The sequence below is a fragment of the Penicillium brevicompactum genome (assembly GCF_028827555.1).
Source record: "Penicillium brevicompactum strain IBT 35665 chromosome Unknown utg000009l_segment0_segment0, whole genome shotgun sequence".
NCBI lineage: Eukaryota > Fungi > Ascomycota > Eurotiomycetes > Eurotiales > Aspergillaceae > Penicillium > Penicillium brevicompactum.
In genome coordinates this window covers 1,065,842-1,084,317 of record NW_026623212.1, presented here as the reverse complement: position 1 = coordinate 1,084,317, position 18,476 = coordinate 1,065,842, and the positions used below count along the sequence as shown (strand labels likewise).

Genomic DNA, 18,476 nt, shown 5'->3' with positions numbered 1-18,476 from the left:
CTCGCAAGGCAACCTTCGTACTCCACAAGCATCTAGCCCAGATCCGAGAGGTAAGGAGGGATGATGTGATATCAAGCCATGAAGGATATTGCCCGGGTGTGAGATTGGGACTGACCCTGACATTGCGATGCAATATGTATAAGCTTGCATGATGCGACCAGGATTAGCGTGTGAAGTGGGGGTGCAGACTTCACCCGGGTGATTCGACAAACTTCTAGATGACTGGTGTGCATGCTTCGGTGCTGGGGAAGGGGATCTTGGCGCGGTTCGATTGGTTCATATTATAGAAATCTGCTGGCTTTGTAGGACTCTGGAGAATGAGTGATGTGACCTTTGGAGTATGGAGGTTCCAAGGTTGCTGATATGTGTACAAGGAGCTATACCATGACTCGGTTCTGTGATAATTAGCCTGCGATTATCTTTGATCATGAGGTGTTCCCTCTGCAAGTAGAGAGCTTTGACTACTGGTATGCAACGAGGGGAAACAAAATCACCGCAAAAAATAGCCTTGGATCTTGGGGCCCAAAGGGATATTCCCCAGCCCCCGATTGTTTTGCGACGCAGTGCCATGCCTACTCCGTATTTTGCCAACCCATTGACAGATCTCCTTTCTGGTGGGAAGAAAATCAAAAAAGAAAATCACAATCAAAAAAGAAAAAATAACGTTTCAGACGTACTCCGTATTCCGTACAGAGTACTCCGTAGAGGGTGAAGACAGCAAAGTCAAGATCTCCACTTCTCCCGACGTCATAACTGAACAGCAAACGAGCTTCAACCGCAACAGCCAACCACCAACCAAAAACCAAACATAGACAAAAGTCCTCTTGGCCCACAAACCAACCCGAATGAACTCCCTCCGCCTTGCCACGCGACATCTCAAACCAAACATCACCCGAAAACCAATAGCCACCGCCAGCAAGATGATAGCCCCAGAGATCCAAGTCAACACTACCCCAGACCTAAGCCTCGCAGACCTCTACTCATTCCCCGCCTTCAAAACCTGGATAACAACCCTCCAGCATTCCCTCTCCAGACAACAAAACCCCTCACACGAATTCCACCAAGACCCCTATGTGCTCCGCAAAATCGAAATTCAAGCCGTCGACCGATTCGGAGGCGCGCGACTTGGGTTCGTCAAGCTAAAAGCCTCCGTATCAAATGGCCAGGGCGAGACTCTACCGGGAAGTGTATTTCTACGTGGTGGCAGTGTTGGCATGTTGGTAAGTTAGCGCCTGTGCAAAAACCACCCGTTATTCGTTACTCGTTATTTGTTATGCGCTATCCGATATTCGGAATTCGCTATTCGCTATTCGATGTGGAATTCTTCTCCCTACGCAATCTAAGCTTGTGAATGACGTGTTCCTGTTCTGATTATGCATAGCTGGTCTTGCAACCGGATGATATTGCCAATCCGACAGATAATGATGAGCGCGCTATCCTCACTATCCAGCCCCGCATCCCCGCGGGCTCGTTGGCGTTCCCTGAAATTCCGGCGGGTATGCTGGATGATAGTGGGACGTTTGCTGGTGGGGCGGCGAAGGAAATTCAGGAAGAGACGGGGCTGTTGGTTGAACAGGGTGATTTAATTGATATGACTCTATTGGCTTCGAAAGCTGGGCAAGACTCTAATGGCGAGTCTTTGCAACATGCTGTCTATCCTTCGGCGGGTGGAAGTGATGAGTTCATTCCTTTATTCTTGTGTCAGAAGGTTATGCCGAGGAAGGAGATTGAAGATTTACAGGGGAAATTGACTGGTCTTCGGGACGAAGGGGAGAAGATCACGCTTAAGCTTGTTCCTTTGGCTGATCTTTGGAAGGAAGGGGTTAGAGATGGGAAAACTCTGGCTGCTTGGGGATTGTACCAAGGGCTAAAGAGTGAGGACTTGCTCTGAATGTGAAGACGGGTGGAGGTCAGGGATTTGAATGATGTGATATACTTTATTTCGTGCGGCTTGCAAGCCTTCTAGATATCTTAGTGGAAGTGAGGTCCCCATGGTTTCCAAGGTTTGGCATGGATGCTTCACAGCTTCCACTTCTTCGCCAATTCAATGCCTTCTGCAAGGGTACCAATCCGAGCATCAATAGCATAACCTTCCTTCTCAAGCTTCTTCATCTCATCAAACAACGATGTCAAAGGCACCGTGAAGCACTCAATAAACTCATTCTCTTCAAGCTGAGGCTTCGGGTTCTTGTTCTCAGGAAGCGACATATCAACCTTGACATGGACCATGTGCAAATTGGTATTGCACATTCCAGGATCTAGTTTCAAAAAAAGAGGTTAACAACAAGCCAGAGAAAACCCCCCAATTCAAACTCCACTTACCATTGAACATGACTGGACTAGTCTGCTCCGCCACACCAACATAGCCAGTCTCTTCAAGAAGCTCACGGACGGCACACTGCTCTGGTGTCTCTCCAACATCAATCAGACCCGCTGGGACCTCAATGACCACTTTATTGATAGGCGGCCGATATTGCTTCTGCAAAAGTAATTCCGACCCGCTATCTTTGCTTAGAATAGCGACGATCCCCACGCCATCGAGCTCCACTCCCGCAGGTCGTGTCTAGGTAAGCGCGGTTAGCATCAAATTCAAAAAGACACCTTTGTATCTCAGTGGCTGTGGCTGCTGTGTATTGGATATGCGGGTGGGACCCGATGCAATTAGGCATCCAGGGCTTGGGCTTGGACTTGGGCTTGGGCAACGCCCGGGCTTATGTCACTTGAGCCCGCGTATTGCATTCACAGCCACATGTGCCGCTGCATTGCGTAGATAGTACTGCATCTGGAAACAGGTCATGCCCTATGGATGGTCTCGTGGTTTTTGGGTATTGGAGGGTGGTGTTGCTTAATTGATCATAGGATTGAGATTGGGAGGTGTCTTACAGTGCGCTCGGCGGATTCCCATGTTCGTTCAACACCCAAGGGATCAGTGTATGTTGTCTTCACGGCTCGAATCCAGCGTGCTTCCTCGGTACCCTGGTTGTGGAAGCATTAGTTAAGGGGCTCCAGAGGGCTCTATGCGGGATCCAGTGTCATTGCAAAGATTGAGCTGATCGTTCTCTTTGTGGTAGTCATATCGGGGGTAGCATACCAGTGGGCCCTGTGCGACAAGCTTGGACTGGGTGTGGGGAGCTGACATTTTAGACCAAAGGGCGACGACTTGGGAGGAAGAGAATGGCCGAGGCACAGCGAGGTTGCTCCAATTCTGCGATGGCGGGGTGGTCTTATCTTATCTGCCTCGATGTGCGGGGATTCCTCTGGTAGGTCCACGGGTATATCCAGGTGCATTTGAGATCGATCATTACTTCTCGGACATCGCAAAGCATGGTGAGCTGCTCGAAGTTGTGGAGCGAGTCTATAATATTGGACTTATTTCGACCAATTTGATGCAAAAAAACCAAGCCTCATGGCAAACAACATATTGAATGCACGCAGCAAGCATGTCTAGGTGGTGTCTCAGTCACTGTCTTCCATATGGTTTGCCATATTCTGTCAGAACAACGGTAAGTATCGTTATGGTATAGGTCTGACCGTGAGCTATTAGCATAGTTCAGCTGGGCAGTGGCGAAGATTCGGGAGTGGCAGGCCCTGTGGAATCCACGGTGTGATTGCAGGTAGGTTGAGCGCATTCTCAAGCTTCCTCTCGGAGTGAGTTTAGCGCTATATTAGCGATAAAAAGAACTGTTAGATATTAATTTCTATTCAGAACAGGTAAGATTCTTGGTCAATGACCTCGGAAGACTGTGTAAATTGCTATTTGGTATCTCATTGCGCGTAAGTAAAACATAGCAAGCTGATTGTACCAGGTCTAGAGAGTGACAGCTCAGACTGAGTCCCGACTCATGTAAGATTTGCCGCAGTCTTAAGCAACAGAGGAAAGAGTTCCTCGCTTCCATGTGAACAAAGATGATAAAACAATAGCCCCTTCCAAAAGGTGGCTGATAAAACAATACAATCCAAGAAAAAGCTCCTTAACGACCATACGCTCGTTATCATAACATCGTGGGTGGAGATGAATCCACAAACTCAAAGACTGGCGTGGACCTCAGCAACGTTTCCGTTCTCGATATCCGCAAGACGGTCCCCAAATTCAGACCAGTGGTACATGACGGTCTTCGCACCGATTTCAGTCAATGCTTGCGCCATCTCCTTCTGTGTCTCCTCGCCATGGTAGCTGCCAACGTAGGCAATCACAGGGATACCAGCGCGAACAGCAGAAAGAGCACCAGACTTGCTGTCTTCCACGGCAACGGTTTCCGTAGCGGTATTGCCGACCTGCTCAAGGGCATGCAGGTAGATAGCGGGATCAGGCTTGGAAGTTGGCTTTGGCAGAGAGGTAGCAGCACTGAAAACCTTGTCGTGGTCAAAGTACTTTTCCTGGTCGACCTTCTTGATAGAAGCGCGCACGCGGCGGAGAGCGGAAGAGGAAACCACAGCAAGACCGTACTTCTTCTCCGCAAACAGCTTATCGAGCTCCTCGCTGGCGCCGATACAGGGCTTGGCCTTGGCTTCTAACTTGGCGATGACCTTGTCCTCTTCCTTGGTCACGTATCCCTCCAGCTTGTCGGCGGGGATCTCGAAGTTATACTTCTTCTGCAGGGAGCCGATCATGCCGCGGAAGTTCTGGCCGACAAAGTCCTTGATGAGCTGGTCGCCGGTGTAGCGATCAGAGATGTTGTTCGCTTCTAAGATCTCATTGGCGAGATCGGCGCAGGCTTCAAAGGCCAGCTCCTCTGAGAGGACGAGAGTGTTGTCACAATCGAAGAAGATTTCCGTAATCTGCAGGCCGGTTAGAGTCGGGGTAACCTTGCAACCATTCAGTATCCCCGTACCTTAGTCATGATGAAATGCGGAGAGTAAGTCCGGGGATGGGGGATTCACGGGAATGTTGGATTGACGAGGATATGATGCGAAAGTGCAGACAAGTGTATGTCGGCTATGGAAGAGCGGATGCAATGAGAAAGGGACAATCAAGGATAGGAACAGAAACAGCGGCAGTCGGAAGTATTTAAGTTAGGGCAAGTGCCGACTCAAATGACGCCGCGAATGTCCAAAGGGAAACCGGGCCAGAGCGGGAGGGGCTAGATGCACTGACGTGGGGGACTCAAGTAGCCAGTACTTGAAAACAGCGGGGCTGAGCCACACAATGGGAAGTACCCGGTACTTCCATCCTGCAGGTATGGGCAAGCATTCAACCAATTAAAATACGAACCGGCTCCCAGCTAGTCTACTTTGGGATTAGCACCTATTTTCTACTCCGAGCACGATGGGCTGGTTTCACTTGTTTTCAACTTCTGCCGTCTTCCATCCAAGTCCTTGTTTAGAAGCGTCCCGATGTTTCTCGTGACCGGCAAACATTCCACTATTACCTTTCTCGCTCAATGATCATGCATTTGGAAGACCCCCTCACCGGGCCAGAAGTGTACCTAACCTTGGAAGACTGGGCGGGCCACGGACTGCAAAGTGATTATTTAATTGGGTAAGACTATACTTCTGAGGTTACTAGGCCACGACGTATGATGCACGGCCATTACTCCGCCTGCCTTGTCCGAGGGGAAGCCAATCTCCAAGGCACACTTATATCATTTGTTTCGGCCTTCTTCCTCGTGTGCCTTTTTAATATTCTTCCAAGGGATGTCTTGCTGTGTGTCTTTGGTTGCAGCAGCTCTAACACTACATCAGTAAACATGTAACAGATCAACCCAAATGGATGCCAGTCCACTGGTCTCGGTCATCCAGCCTCATCACTCTATGTACCCCATGTAGTCCCAAGGCACAGATGAAATCCGGGGGTGCAATGGTTGGGGGCCATCTCCATGCATGTGCCTATACAGCCCGCGTTCCCTGAGTTGCTCCATCTGCCCGTGCTGTTTCAAGCCAGCTAGTGCAGTCAGATTCCCGTACGGAGTAGAGGTGATATCAAATATGCACTCGGACTCAAAAAGATTCTTGGCGGGTTGGTTCAGAGTGCCCAACGAGAACCCCGAGATTATATTATAGGCCACCAACTATGTGACACTTTGAACCTCGGTAAGACGAATCCGACTCCGGTGAGGTTTGAGGGATTTCAATGCTTAATATCTCATTGCGCTAAGACCAGGATTCAAATGTTCCGAATCCCGTCCACGGGTACCAGGGCTATCCAATCCGGCATATTATCGATGGTGAGCCAGACCTTGCTGCTCAGTCAATGTTACTAAATAATGTATCAATTATTGCGTTGCTTTGAAAAGCAAATTACACGGCCAGGAACCAGGTAGTACATGTATAGTGAGATGTAGTACGGCCATTGTGCAGTAACGCTTCAAAAGTATTTGACCCCGGGTACTTCGACCTCAAATCTACTTTTCAAGACTGCCTCGCAGAAACCTTCTAAATTTAATATGATACAGAAATACAGTATACAACCCCCAATCTAGATATCTAATGATATCAGCCACCTTGTACAGTATGATAATTTTAAAAAAAAACATTAAAAAGTCAGCCAAAAAGACAGCGAAGATTCCAAGGTTAGGCTTAAGAGTGGACTTTGTTGAGCAATGGCTACTGTTCCGCTTCGTGCGCAGCACCTTCCCATTGCACGATTGCTCCTCGTTTGCACGCCCAGCTTTAGGTCAGGTAATGCCCCAGAAATCCTTTCTTCCACAAACAATCTTTTCCGAACTTCTGCTTCCACTTAGTCCGCTTCTTCGAATTTCAATATCGGAAAGTACTGAAGATTCAATACTTATGAAAATGCACTGTCGAGGTGCCAACTGGGTTCCACTCCGTCCCACGATGATTGGCCACACTCAAAATCGCGAACGCATATGCCATTCCACAACCGTCCATTGCATTCAACTCGCGATCCATTTGGCCTGTCACAAACCGGAGGAAACCCCTCCAATCAGTCCAGCACAGTTTATCCAAAACCAATCAGCTGATTTGCTCAGCCCGCAGGGTCTGTCTAACCCGGAACGCGGCCCGACCCAACATCAAAATTGGATATAGTCGGCATTGGACCAAAAAGAGAAGAAAAGCATGGGTTCTTCGGGAGCTCTTCCGACGCTGGATTCCCTGCATTTTCCATCAGCGCAACAATCGATCTCACAGACACTCTCGTCGCTGCGCCGATCAGCGCTCTCCGTCTCAAATCGGCTCCAATCGATTGAGACGGATGCGAAGTTTGTGCAGGAGGTTGCTGAGAATTATGGTCTGCCACTCGTCGCTAATGAGCGCTGCGGAAGCTGGTATATTCCGCCAACGACCAAGGTTGGCAGTGCTTATTTCAAAAGCACCGATGGCCATTCTGGTCAGTGGGACTTTAGCTGTCGCAGGCTGAACCTGCAGTTGTTGCCTCTGGTCAAGGATCATGGCGGGTAAGTTTCACATCCTCGACCTGTAGATTTGGCATCATTAGGTGGCTCGTGGGCATGGCTCGTACCTCAAGCGCTGCAAACGGGAAAAACGGCTAGTCCACAGCCTGAGCTCATTTATCGACACGGATTTGAAAGGCTGATCATAATATTCAAACTAGTTGTGTTATTGTGGACTCAACGCGTCGAGGCAAATGTACGTATGAACGACACCGACTGCGAAAATCAAAGAAACGAGAAGCCATATATTGACCAGCCCTCAGTAATGCCGGATGCATTATCAAAAACAATCCCAATCTGGAGCGCCGTCCTGAACAGGGCTCTCTTCCCATCTGAGACCACATACCACCCAGTCCAACTCCCACCAAACTACCTAGGAGAATCCGAAGAAGCGCAAATCGAAAGTCGAATCGATAGATTCGTACACTCACTCAAGGTAAGCTACCAGAAGTTACGCCGCCTCCCTCCTCAAAGGCAGTACGGAGTACCATGAATAATCTGACACGAAAGCCACAGAGCTTAAAACTCGATCTAGATGGTCTGCGCCAGCAGATCGGCAAACCCATCCAAGTAGCATGGGCCAACAGATCATACTTCCACCCCTCAGACCTCCAAAAAAGCAATGACTACCGCCTTCTCGTACTATGTTCTGCGTCGCGACGCGTTCACGGCGCCGAGATGTCCGAGGGCGGATACATCCAAGGCGCAGGCGATGATAGCGAGGGATGGGCGTACGGGCTGACGCCGCCGGTGTTCTGGGCCAATCGGGATATTTTGAAAAGTACGCCTGAAGATGACCTACCTGAACTTATTAAGCGGTTGGTTGGCGAGCATCAGATGCTGGAAGTAGCTCGGGATGCGACGCTGGTTGCTCCGACGAGTAATCTGTTTATTTCTTCGACGGGTGCGGTTAACGCAGCGGAGAAGTATGATCTTGTGATTGACTGCAATGGAAGTGCGGTTGAGGGCGAGGCGAAGAGACTCGGGTTGGGCTGTGATACGGGGAAGTTGGGAAGTCGGGATCTACGCAAGTCATTGGATAAAGTTCGGGACTTTGTGAGTGCGGAACTGGCGAAGGATTCGAGCTTGTCTATTTTGGTGACTTGTGAGACTGGGAAGGATTTGTCGGCGGGGACCCTGTTGTCGATTATATGCCTGTTTTACAACGATGAAGGTATGTATGCAAATCCCCGCTGGGGGTGTATTCAAGCGCTAGATGGAAAAGGAAGACAAAAGCTAAAGATTCCTCCGCAGGTGGCTTTGATGTCTCGCTGGGCAAGCGTGCCATCAGCAAGCAATTTATCAGACAGCGTCTCGCTTGGTTGGTATCGTCAAAACATGACGTGAACCCGTCGCGAGCTACGCTTCAATCTGTCAATGCCTTTTTGATGCAGCCGCCAGATTATTGACCCTAGCAAACCAGATTTGCTGATCTGGTCAACCCGGGGTTGGCATCAAGGTCCCCTGGTGATCATGATTATGGCATGGGATCGCCTCATGCGTTATCAACGGCCTCGACAATAGCACCGTTGCTTCCCTGGTCCAGGGAATCCAACACGAGCATATCTTCTTCACTGAGTTCGAAGTCGAACACATTTGCGTTGGCGGCAATGCGCTCTGGGTTATCGGTCTTGGGCAGGGGCACCCAACCCTTCTGCAGCGCATAACGAATCAAAACCTGCTGGGTCGTGTGGCTATTCTTCTTCGCAATATCCACCAGAACGGGGTCATTCGCTTTGTAGTTTCGTACAATAGGGGAGTATGCTTCGACGACAATGCCATTGCGCTGGCAGTATTCAGCAACCACGCGCTGTTGGCACCACGGGTGGAGCTACAGAGATAGAATGTCAGAACTAGGAACATAGACAGGTCTTCCAAATACCAGAATCTCTAAAGCACTTACCTCGATCTGATTCACATGAGGTGGGAAAACTTGCGCAAATGAGCGCAGCTCCTCAATATGTCCCACGCCAAAGTTACTGACACCAATGCTCTTCGCCTTGCCTTCCGCATGCAACTTCTCAAGCGCCTGCCACAAAAGTTTGCGACCCGCGGATCCCGAGCTGGAAGAGTGAATTAAAAACAAGTCGACATATCCATCTTCGCCACTGATCTTGTGCACCGAAGCGAGCAATTTATCGTAGGTAGCTTCGAGGGAAGCTGCGGGGCTGAGGATCTTAGTCGTGACGAAGACCTCTTCCCGGGGCACACCGGAGGTGCGCAGCGCCTCGCCGACTTCCGCTTCGTTGGCGTAGAACTGCGCTGTGTCGATGTGTCGGTAGCCCGCTTCCAATGCCTTGAGACATGACTGCACGCATTGGTTGGTCGGGGAGCGGTAGACGCCGAAACCGAGGCGCGGAATGCGCACACTCGAGTTGGGGAGAGGGAGGGTGTCGGTGATCTTGAGAGACATTGTGTGAATTGTTTGCGAAGGTGAGAAGAAAAAAAAAAGTCTCGGAGCTGTGAGTCTTTCAAAGGGTCCCCTCGCCCCGCTTGCAGATGACCTCATTTGTGCTGACTAAACGATTTGCACCACCGCGGCATCGCGGCATCGCGCATCTCAACTCAGCTGGATTATACAAGCATGAGAATATCAATGTGAGCTTTGTTTTGTCTAATTTTTGACATCTATACCGATAGAATAAGGTACCATCGATTGACTTCGGACCTCACATTTCCAGAAAGTCTTGGAAAATGGGAGATATTGCGTGATATCGAATTTTGTACTCCGTAATTGCGCAATACACTAGGTTGACTCGATGCTAGTATGCAACGTTGTTTCTTCTTTTCACCACTTACTGGTTTAAATTGGACTGCAAAGCTATGTATAGGGCCTTTAGGACTTTAAGCTCTTTCAACCTACACAAACAAGTATAACACCCAATTTAGACATGGATATACTCCTCCCGAAGCTCAGACAGACGAAGATGAGGTCAACAGCCCGGCATGTCCAGAAGTTTGCTCTTAAAAGGCCTTGAATTTCACTCAACTTATGCAGAATATCAATTGTTCGTGTTCACCTGGGCAGCTTCGCCGCCAACGCGAGGCAGATCGAAGTCGTATCACTGCTCAGGTGGGTGAAGAAAGAAGTCATAGATGCACCACCATATGCAAGCTAAGACTTGAAAGTCCAAGGAGATTCCCAGTTCTAATAATAAAACAATCTCATCATAAAGAGGCCTTATCATGGAGATCCTGAACAAGGTTCGTCCACTTGCTAGGGATAAAGTCCAAATCGACATGAACTCGACATGGAATCCATCCAACCTTCACCTCTCGCTATCGGTTGCTACAGCCAAATCTAGAGTTTGTGGATACGAGCGATCTGAGTATGCTCTACCGAGATTGGCTAGGGACCGAGACTCGATGTTAAATATTTGGAAAATTCTTATGACCAATTCTTGTGGGTTTAGTTCCTATAAAATTCATTGTAGACATTGTAGATTAACGAAACCCATGCCAAGATTGAAATAGATAGGACAATGCATACTCCGTATCATGCTTTATAGTCCAGTAACCTTGGAAACCTTGGGATTTGGGAGTACCATGGCCCATCGATACAACCAAATCTGACCCTGGTTCCAATGAAATTATTCGAGGTTCCATGGTTGATATGCTCTCAACTTGGGTGGAGTTCATCCGTGGACATGGCTTCTGTTTACCTCACTGTTGAGGACTCTATCGCAGTTTCAGACACTGATCTCAGAATAGTGCTGCTTTCACAGTCTTTGTAAATATCCAAATACATTACCCCTGTCGAGTCAAACTCACATATTTACATCTAGATGCTCGCATAATAATTTCAATCTATCTTAAGTACTAAGAAGACAAAGGGGGGTCTATACTTAGAAGTGGGTCAAGGGATGCAATGCATCTGCAGTCACTTGACTAGGGATTTTTTTCTCTGAAAACCTCAACCTTGAAAGTCTTTAATTCTAGGACATCGCCACAACTCTCCGTTTTAATTCGAATTGAAACTTGCCGTTGAGAGTATCTCTCCCGTACCAGAACGCACGGTTGCTAGGGTGATCTTCAGCTCCGAACACCACCCCGCCCGACTTTCAGAAACCCCCCTTGTGCTGGATCGCTCCGAATCGGAAACCGACCTCGGGATCCTTTCAGCCTCTCTGATCGCCGTCACCCAACCCTGACCCCTGATCGCTGCCAACCCCACCATTATTGCCAATCGGCCCTGAATGTCTCCGCAACCATGTTGACGGTCGAGAAGCAGTGGATTAATGTGCAGCAAAAGACCTTCACCAAATGGTATGTCCCGCCGATTTGAACTACCCCTCCGGTGAGGGCGCTTGACTGACCAGTGTTTGGGGCTCGCTAGGCTGAATGACAAGCTGAAGGCACGGAGCCTGTCCATCGACGACTTGGTCACTGACCTCTCCGACGGCGTACGCTCTGATAACCCCCCTTCCCCCACTTGTGCAACGTCATTTTGCTGATCGCGTGTCCAGGTCATTCTCATTCACCTCCTAGAAATCCTGGGAGGAGAGTCCTTAGGCCGATATGCGTCGAAACCGAAACTGCGCGTGCAGCGATTCGAAAATGTGAACAAAAGTCTCGATTTCATCAAGGGGCGCAGGATCCAGATGACGAATATTGGCGCCGAGGATATTGTGGATGGAAACCAAAAGATCATCCTGGGGTTGATCTGGACCCTTATTCTACGATTCACGATCAGCGATATCAACGAGGAGGGCATGACCGCAAAGGAGGGCTTGTTATTGTGGTGTCAACGAAAGACGGCTTGCTATGATGATGTAGAGGTCCGTGACTTCTCTTCCAGCTGGAACAACGGTCTGGCTTTCTGTGCGCTGCTGGATATCCACCGACCCGACTTGATCGACTACGAATCCCTCGATAAGAGCGACCACCGCGGAAATATGAAGCTGGCCTTCGAAATCGCATCCAACGAGATTGGCATTCCCGACCTACTCGATGTGGATGATGTGTGTGACGTTCCGAGACCAGATGAGCGATCTCTCATGACCTACATCGCGTACTGGTTCCATGCTTTCTCGCAACTGGAGAGGGTCGAAAATGCCGGGCGACGAGTTGAGAAGTTCGTGAACAACATGCACGGCGCATGGGAGATGCAGAACTCATATGAGCGCCGGGTCAAGGAGCTCTTGCGATTGATTCGCGGTCAACGCGATCACTGGAAGGGATCTTCCTTTGAGGGAACCTACAAGGATGTCAAGGAACAGGCTTATCAGTTCTCGCTTTACAAGCGCACAGAGAAGCGCCAATGGGTAGCCGAGAAATCTGACCTGGCTGCTTTGTTGGGTAATATCAAGACCAAACTGGGCACATATCGACTCCGTCCTTATGATCCACCCCATGAACTGAGCCCGGAGAACTGCGACAGAGAATGGGAGATCCTAACTAGAGACGAGCATGAGCGCAGCCAGCTGATCAACGAAACTATTCGTGACATTAAGAACAAGCTGCGCCGCTCCTTCGCTGACAAGGCGAATGACTTTGCGCTGACGCTCAAGACTTTGTCGCTAGCGATCTCGGGACTGGATGGCGACGTTGAAGATCAATTAGATCACGTTCAGAGGCTGAATGACAACCTACCGCCCCTTGACGCTTTCTTGGATACCATCGCAGAACTGGATCAGCAATGCGCGGAAGCCAATATCGAAGAGAACGACTTCACCACATATACCCTTGATGAACTTGCATATGAATTGAGTCTCGTCAAGTCGAGCATTTCAAAGAAGCTGGCTTTCCTCGACAACCAAATGGTTGCTCGCAGTATGACCAACTTGACACCCATTCAACTGGAGGAATTCGAGTCTGTTTTCCGCCACTTCGATCGCGACGCTTCCAATACTCTTCACGAACTTGAATTCTCAGCGGCACTGGCTAGCTTGGGACTGGTTTACGACGAAGAAGAAATGCACCAGGTCTACGTTGAAGTCTGTGGGCCCAACCGCCTATCACAGAACGCTGGTGTCAGTTTCGAGCAATTCATTCGATTCATGGTCAGCGTCACCGAGGATCAAAATACTGCTGAGCAGGTCTTCCAGAGTTTCAAGGAAGTTGCAGATGGAAAGGTACGTCATTTTGTTTCATTCATGTTGACATCTTGTCTATTGTTACTAACGAATATTGTAGCCCTATGTCACAGAACTTGACCTTCGCCACTCACTCATCCCTGACGAAGTGATTGAACATCTTGTCAAGACGATGCCCTCGCATGATGGACCCGATCTCCTCGAGGACCGCGAGCTGGCAAAGTATGACTACATCAGTTTCATGGAGAAGATGCGGGAAGAAGGTAAAAGAAACGGCGATCAATAGAAGGGTGCCATGACTGCCACAGTTGATATAGGCACAGCATTACCGGGGAATTTGCACTGGCTTGGTGTTGCTGTGTTTGGTGTTTTTAGGGTTATTGTTTTTGACGCCTTTTCTTGCTTCTGATTCATCTTGCATCGGGTGAACTACCTCTCTTAACACTTATCGTGTTGCACACTTTCTGTTTGTAATCATCAGGATACCACATAAACATTTTCAAGTATGATCAATGTCGAATGCTGCTGTAGGTTTGTTAGTCAAGTGCTTTCTTGAGTAGAGCCTTTCGATTCGTAAATTCTTGGGTCATTCTTAGGTCCAGCCTTGGAAGTAGTACTCCGTGCTTCAAAAACCAGTTTGGAGTCTGACGAATCTGTGTGCAGTGACCATGTAATGCTTGTTGTCTTCTTGTCTGTCTGTCTGTCTGTCTGTCTGTCTGTCTTGTTGTCTTTCTATTTTTCTTTCTATGTATTTCCAAATATCATTCGAGCCGTCAAAGAATGTAGATGTCTCTTCAATAGATGGCGAAAACACGTGATTTTATGGTGGATCCTGCCGATCGCTGCCGCATTGGAGCAGAAGCTGTCATGTGATTAGCGCCCCCAGATGATCCGCATCGGAGGTGATGAAGATGATCCTGCGGCTCAAGATCAAAACACACCTCTCTCCCTTCTCTCTTTCATTTATCACTTAATAAGATCAATCAGCTTGGTCTTCACTTTCCTCTCCTTTCCCTCCCATCTTTCGTCAATACTCGCCAGCTCAACATGGACCGCAGTCTGGACGAGATCATTGCTGAGGACACGGTAACGACCCAGTTACACCCATTTGATCAAGACATCGCTGATGGCGTACAAATAGCGCCCTAACGCTCGCTCCTCCGGGCCATCTGGTGGTGGCGGCGGTGGCCGTCGTCGCAACAACCCCGGCCGTCGCACCGAGCGCGACGGCGTCAGAAAGGTATGATAACATCTTCCCTTGTGACGTGAAGATAATTTAGCATCTACACAATAGCAACAGTGCTGACTGTTGAATTGCTGAATAGGTCCGCCCTCCTATTCCTCTTGCTGCGAAGTCTCCTGCTCCGTGCCCGTCGTAGCCAGTCCTCTGGATTGCCCGAGACTACCCAGCGAAACCACCACGGCATCGACATGGACAGAACTTTGCATGGTACCTATTTAACTTGGAGCTAACGCTCTCGATAACAACAGCCATACTCCCAAGACCGTGACCGCGTCGATTTGAACCTGTGAGTAACCCTCCCATCCGCCTGGTTGGGCCAATACTGACGGTGACATGTTTCTAGCGACTGGGTTCATGACAAGTTCGAAGATGACCGTTGTACGTGAATTTTTGACGATGTGATTGAAACGCGTCTAACAGTTCTTTCAGCCCGCCCATCCCGTGGAGGAGGTGGCCGTAGAGGCCGTGACGGACCCGATTACGAGCGGTACGCATTTCACCATTATTGACATCAGCTTCGACAAAAAACTGGGCAAGAGACTGATTGAAGCCTTAGATCATTGACCAAAGTTCGCGTGGAGAACTTGCACTACGATATCACTGAGGGCGAGCTCGATGTACGTGCCCAATCATCATATAATCAACACAAGAACAATATTGACAACCCGCCGCTCAACAGGATCTTTTCAGCCAGATCGGACCCGTATCTGATCTCACCATGTCCTATGACCGCTCTGGCCGTTCTGAAGGAGTTGCATACATCACATACGCTCGTCTCAAGGACGCACACACCTCCATTCAAGAGTACGATGGAGCCAACGCCAAGGGCCAGCCTATCCGCCTGTCTCTCATTCCCGGCCGCCGTGAACGCAACCCTCTCGATTCCGCCCACCACCCTCGATCCAGCTTGATGGATCGCATTGAGCGTCCTCGCGACGGCCGCAGCCTCAGCCCCCGATCCGACGAGAACGATGGAGGTCGCCGCCGCGGTCGCGGTGGCCGTGGTCACCGCAGCGACGTTACCAAGCCCCCTCCCGATGGAATCGATCGCTACGTTCCCGGCCAGCGCTCCGGACGCTCCCCCGCCGCAACGGAGGTCGACGCGGTGGACGTGATGGCCGCGCCCAGCCAACAGATGGCTCAAACCGTCGCTCTAATCCCCGCCCACGCAAGACCCAGGAAGAGCTGGACCAGGAGATGGAAGATTACTGGGGTGGTGCAAACAACGGTGGCGGTGACGACGCCGCAGTTGTCCAGGACGCTCCTCAGCAGGCTGCGGCTGCACCGGCCCCCTAGCGCACCCGTCGCCAACGACGACGATGTTGATATGATCGAGTAAACATCTCTGCGATTTCTCGTCTGGACATTCTACTTTCGCAATCCATTTCGGTCAGCATGACGTTCTCCATTGTCTTCGCTGCACTTCAGATCTGTTCGACCTTTTGTGCTCCCTCTCTACCTTCCCGTCTTTGATATGCCTCTTCGCGCGGGAGCTGTCACTCTGTACTTTACTCCAACCACGAAATTGTAATTGGGTTCTCACTACACATCTTGCTTTCTTCACAACAATTTCGACGCCGGCGCCTTCGTTCCTCGTCATCGATTCATACTGGCGCATCGGGAAACCTCATATATCTCCCGACTTGGTTCCGGTTGCATTCTCTGGTGTTTGAGGTGTTTATACGTTCATTTTCGCCTTGCCCGAGGCTTGTAGTACATGATTCATTGCGATCGACCAACCTCGACTGATATCTCATGTTCCTCTGAAATTTCCATTCCCTACCCTAAAAACCCAAGAAATCTTGGGATGTGCACTATAGACTCCCGCTCCCACACTTCCGGTGAACTAATCACCTTGTGCAACATCCTTTGAACCTCCATCGAACCCATTCAAATACAGCCTTTTGATCTCACCCTTCAGAGTGATCCAGACCATGCATGACACACTGTACTGACCATTATTGGCTTTTGTTGGGACATGATATGCCAGAAAGGCAGAAAGAGCTGAATAGATCTGCTATAAAGACGTCCCGCTCAAAGGAATGATACAATTGAAATTCATGAAGCTGGCAAAGTCCGCCGCCACTCACTAATAAAGAATAGAGCTGCCATTATTCAAGGCAGAAAGCATGCATCTGTGGTTTCTTGTGTACATTTTGACTGTGAAAAAGTCCGATTTCACCTCCACAGCCCGTAAGGCTCGCGGCAAGCTTTCCACAGCTTGATAGTACCGTCCTCGCTACCAGTTCCATAAAGCTTGCCGTCAGGCGAGAAGCTCACTGACCAGATAGGTCCATGATGACCCTTTTGCACCTCTTCAGACAATGTTAGTACAAATCCCAACAAACCCAACGTAGGATGAAAACACATACCGAGTTCCTCATTCGTGTTCAGGTCATAAACCCGCGCCCACGTGTCATTCGCACTGCCCGTAACCAGACGGCCAGACTCACTATTGACCGCCGCACTGGCAACATCATAGTCGAAATCAACCTTCTTGAGCAACCGACCAGGCTGCACACCATCATAAAGATAAACGCTCTTCCCAGCCGCAACAGTCAGAATCCCCGAGTCATTAGGCCTCGTCGCCAAACTATTCAGCTCACAAGAGCCAATAGGTCCATCAACCGCCATCTCAACGATCGGATGCCGCGAGCGCAGATCCCACCACCGAACCTTGCGATCTTCAGCCGAAGTCGTAACGACATTGTAGTCCTGGTTCCAGACAATAGACTTGATAGTGCCGCCATGAACACCGGGTCCGATCTCATAGCTCGTAACCCCATTCTCAGTCGCAGTGTTGGTGCCCGCGGGAACCGGTTGCGTTGAACCGCCGCGCGACAGATCGAAGATCCGAAGCTTCTTCTCTGCGCCACCTGTTGCTAGTACTTGCGGGTTGGCTTGGATGGGGAATGCTACTGATCGCACGATGTGTGCGTGCTGCAGCGTGTGAAGGCATTCACCTGTGTAGGTGTCCCAGACCTTAGCTGAGAAATCGGCTGCTGCTGTTGCTGAGATGGCAGCGTCTGCGGAGAGTCTGGCTTGCCACACGGCGCCTTTGTGGCCGAGGAATGTTCCGATCCTGTCGGTTGTTAGTTTTGGCTTTGAGGGAGGGTCTTTTTGTTCTTACCAGTCTCCTGTGATGCCGTCACGCAGCATGGGATTATTATCTGGGGTTGGTTAGTGAGGGGTGATGTTTGAAAGAGCTTTATTATCATACCCTTGCATGATGAGATGAAATAATATTGCTCGTCCTCCACGGTGGAAGAGAAGCTCAGATGTGTCACCGGACGAGAATGTCCATGACATGTCAAAGGGACTACCTTGGGGATATCTTAAACTGGGTTAGTGAATTTGCCATAATTGAAGAGCGAAATTTCATCAGGGCGAGTGCCTCACCAGCAGCCATTTCGTCGATCGTCGAATGTGAGGTTTTGCGAAGTTTCGGTGGTTTTAATGATAGGTATTAGAGGGGCCAATCAGAGCAACGAATCGCTTTGAGCCCAACGGTCGAGTCTGATGTCAAGATGCAGTTCCAGGAAGAAGACCCAGAGTAATTTCAATATGACTAGAGAAGGTACATAAGAGATTCGTCAGGGTCGTCAATCGTCAAGCAAAGACGTGGGGTTCCAGAGTTGGTTGATGGCAAAGGATCGACGAAGAGACTCGGATGCGAGATATTGAATGCGGGTATATTCCCACCGCCTGAGAAAGGAGTGAAGTCCTCAACGATCTTGAAATCCCCTTTGAATCTCGAGGACTTGGAGACGGTGATATCGAATTTCACATTCACGGACTCCATCGCAGCCGATCTTCTTATGTAATACACACGCTAGTCCCGTT

The 18,476-nt window shown here is 49.6% G+C and overlaps 8 protein-coding genes across 8 annotated transcripts; 4 read left to right on the top strand and 4 right to left on the bottom strand.

Annotated features, from left to right (window-relative positions):
- Positions 1-845: 845 nt before the first annotated feature.
- On the top strand, positions 846-1,891 carry N7506_011857 (putative NUDIX family hydrolase; the record flags this gene model as incomplete). The annotated part of the gene is made up of 2 exons (XM_056961148.1): positions 846-1,220; positions 1,382-1,891. 2 exons carry the CDS (start codon positions 846-848, stop codon positions 1,889-1,891), a joined length of 885 nt encoding a protein of 294 aa, XP_056805682.1.
- Positions 1,892-2,019: 128 nt separating this feature from the next.
- N7506_011856 (MutT/nudix family protein) lies at positions 2,020-3,139 on the bottom strand (the record flags this gene model as incomplete). The annotated part of the gene is made up of 4 exons (XM_056961147.1): positions 2,020-2,258; positions 2,323-2,563; positions 2,884-2,976; positions 3,092-3,139. 4 exons carry the CDS (start codon positions 3,137-3,139, stop codon positions 2,020-2,022), a joined length of 621 nt encoding a protein of 206 aa, XP_056805681.1.
- An 887-nt stretch (positions 3,140-4,026) lies between these two features.
- N7506_011855 (HAD family hydrolase) lies at positions 4,027-4,841 on the bottom strand (the record flags this gene model as incomplete). The annotated part of the gene is made up of 2 exons (XM_056961146.1): positions 4,027-4,779; positions 4,833-4,841. The coding sequence occupies 2 exons, from the start codon at positions 4,839-4,841 to the stop codon at positions 4,027-4,029; spliced, it is 762 nt and encodes a 253-aa protein (XP_056805680.1).
- A 2,179-nt stretch (positions 4,842-7,020) lies between these two features.
- Positions 7,021-8,764, top strand: N7506_011854 (initiator tRNA phosphoribosyl transferase family protein; the record flags this gene model as incomplete). Its single annotated transcript, XM_056961145.1, has 5 exons — positions 7,021-7,358; positions 7,517-7,551; positions 7,619-7,791; positions 7,872-8,529; positions 8,610-8,764. The coding sequence occupies 5 exons, from the start codon at positions 7,021-7,023 to the stop codon at positions 8,762-8,764; spliced, it is 1,359 nt and encodes a 452-aa protein (XP_056805679.1).
- An 86-nt stretch (positions 8,765-8,850) lies between these two features.
- Positions 8,851-9,768, bottom strand: N7506_011853 (aldo/keto reductase family protein; the record flags this gene model as incomplete). Its single annotated transcript, XM_056961144.1, has 2 exons — positions 8,851-9,186; positions 9,259-9,768. The coding sequence occupies 2 exons, from the start codon at positions 9,766-9,768 to the stop codon at positions 8,851-8,853; spliced, it is 846 nt and encodes a 281-aa protein (XP_056805678.1).
- A 1,797-nt stretch (positions 9,769-11,565) lies between these two features.
- Positions 11,566-13,676, top strand: N7506_011852 (alpha-actinin, sarcomeric (f-actin cross linking protein); the record flags this gene model as incomplete). Its single annotated transcript, XM_056961143.1, has 4 exons — positions 11,566-11,621; positions 11,692-11,758; positions 11,822-13,429; positions 13,491-13,676. The coding sequence occupies 4 exons, from the start codon at positions 11,566-11,568 to the stop codon at positions 13,674-13,676; spliced, it is 1,917 nt and encodes a 638-aa protein (XP_056805677.1).
- A 761-nt stretch (positions 13,677-14,437) lies between these two features.
- Positions 14,438-15,972, top strand: N7506_011851 (putative RNA binding protein; the record flags this gene model as incomplete). Its single annotated transcript, XM_056961142.1, has 7 exons — positions 14,438-14,476; positions 14,532-14,630; positions 14,882-14,919; positions 14,977-15,011; positions 15,063-15,120; positions 15,190-15,250; positions 15,313-15,972. 7 exons carry the CDS (start codon positions 14,438-14,440, stop codon positions 15,970-15,972), a joined length of 990 nt encoding a protein of 329 aa, XP_056805676.1.
- An 839-nt stretch (positions 15,973-16,811) lies between these two features.
- N7506_011850 (WD40 repeat domain-containing protein) lies at positions 16,812-18,042 on the bottom strand (the record flags this gene model as incomplete). Its single annotated transcript, XM_056961141.1, has 5 exons — positions 16,812-16,948; positions 17,006-17,715; positions 17,764-17,803; positions 17,854-17,967; positions 18,033-18,042. The coding sequence occupies 5 exons, from the start codon at positions 18,040-18,042 to the stop codon at positions 16,812-16,814; spliced, it is 1,011 nt and encodes a 336-aa protein (XP_056805675.1).
- Between the last annotated feature and the right edge of the window lie 434 nt (positions 18,043-18,476).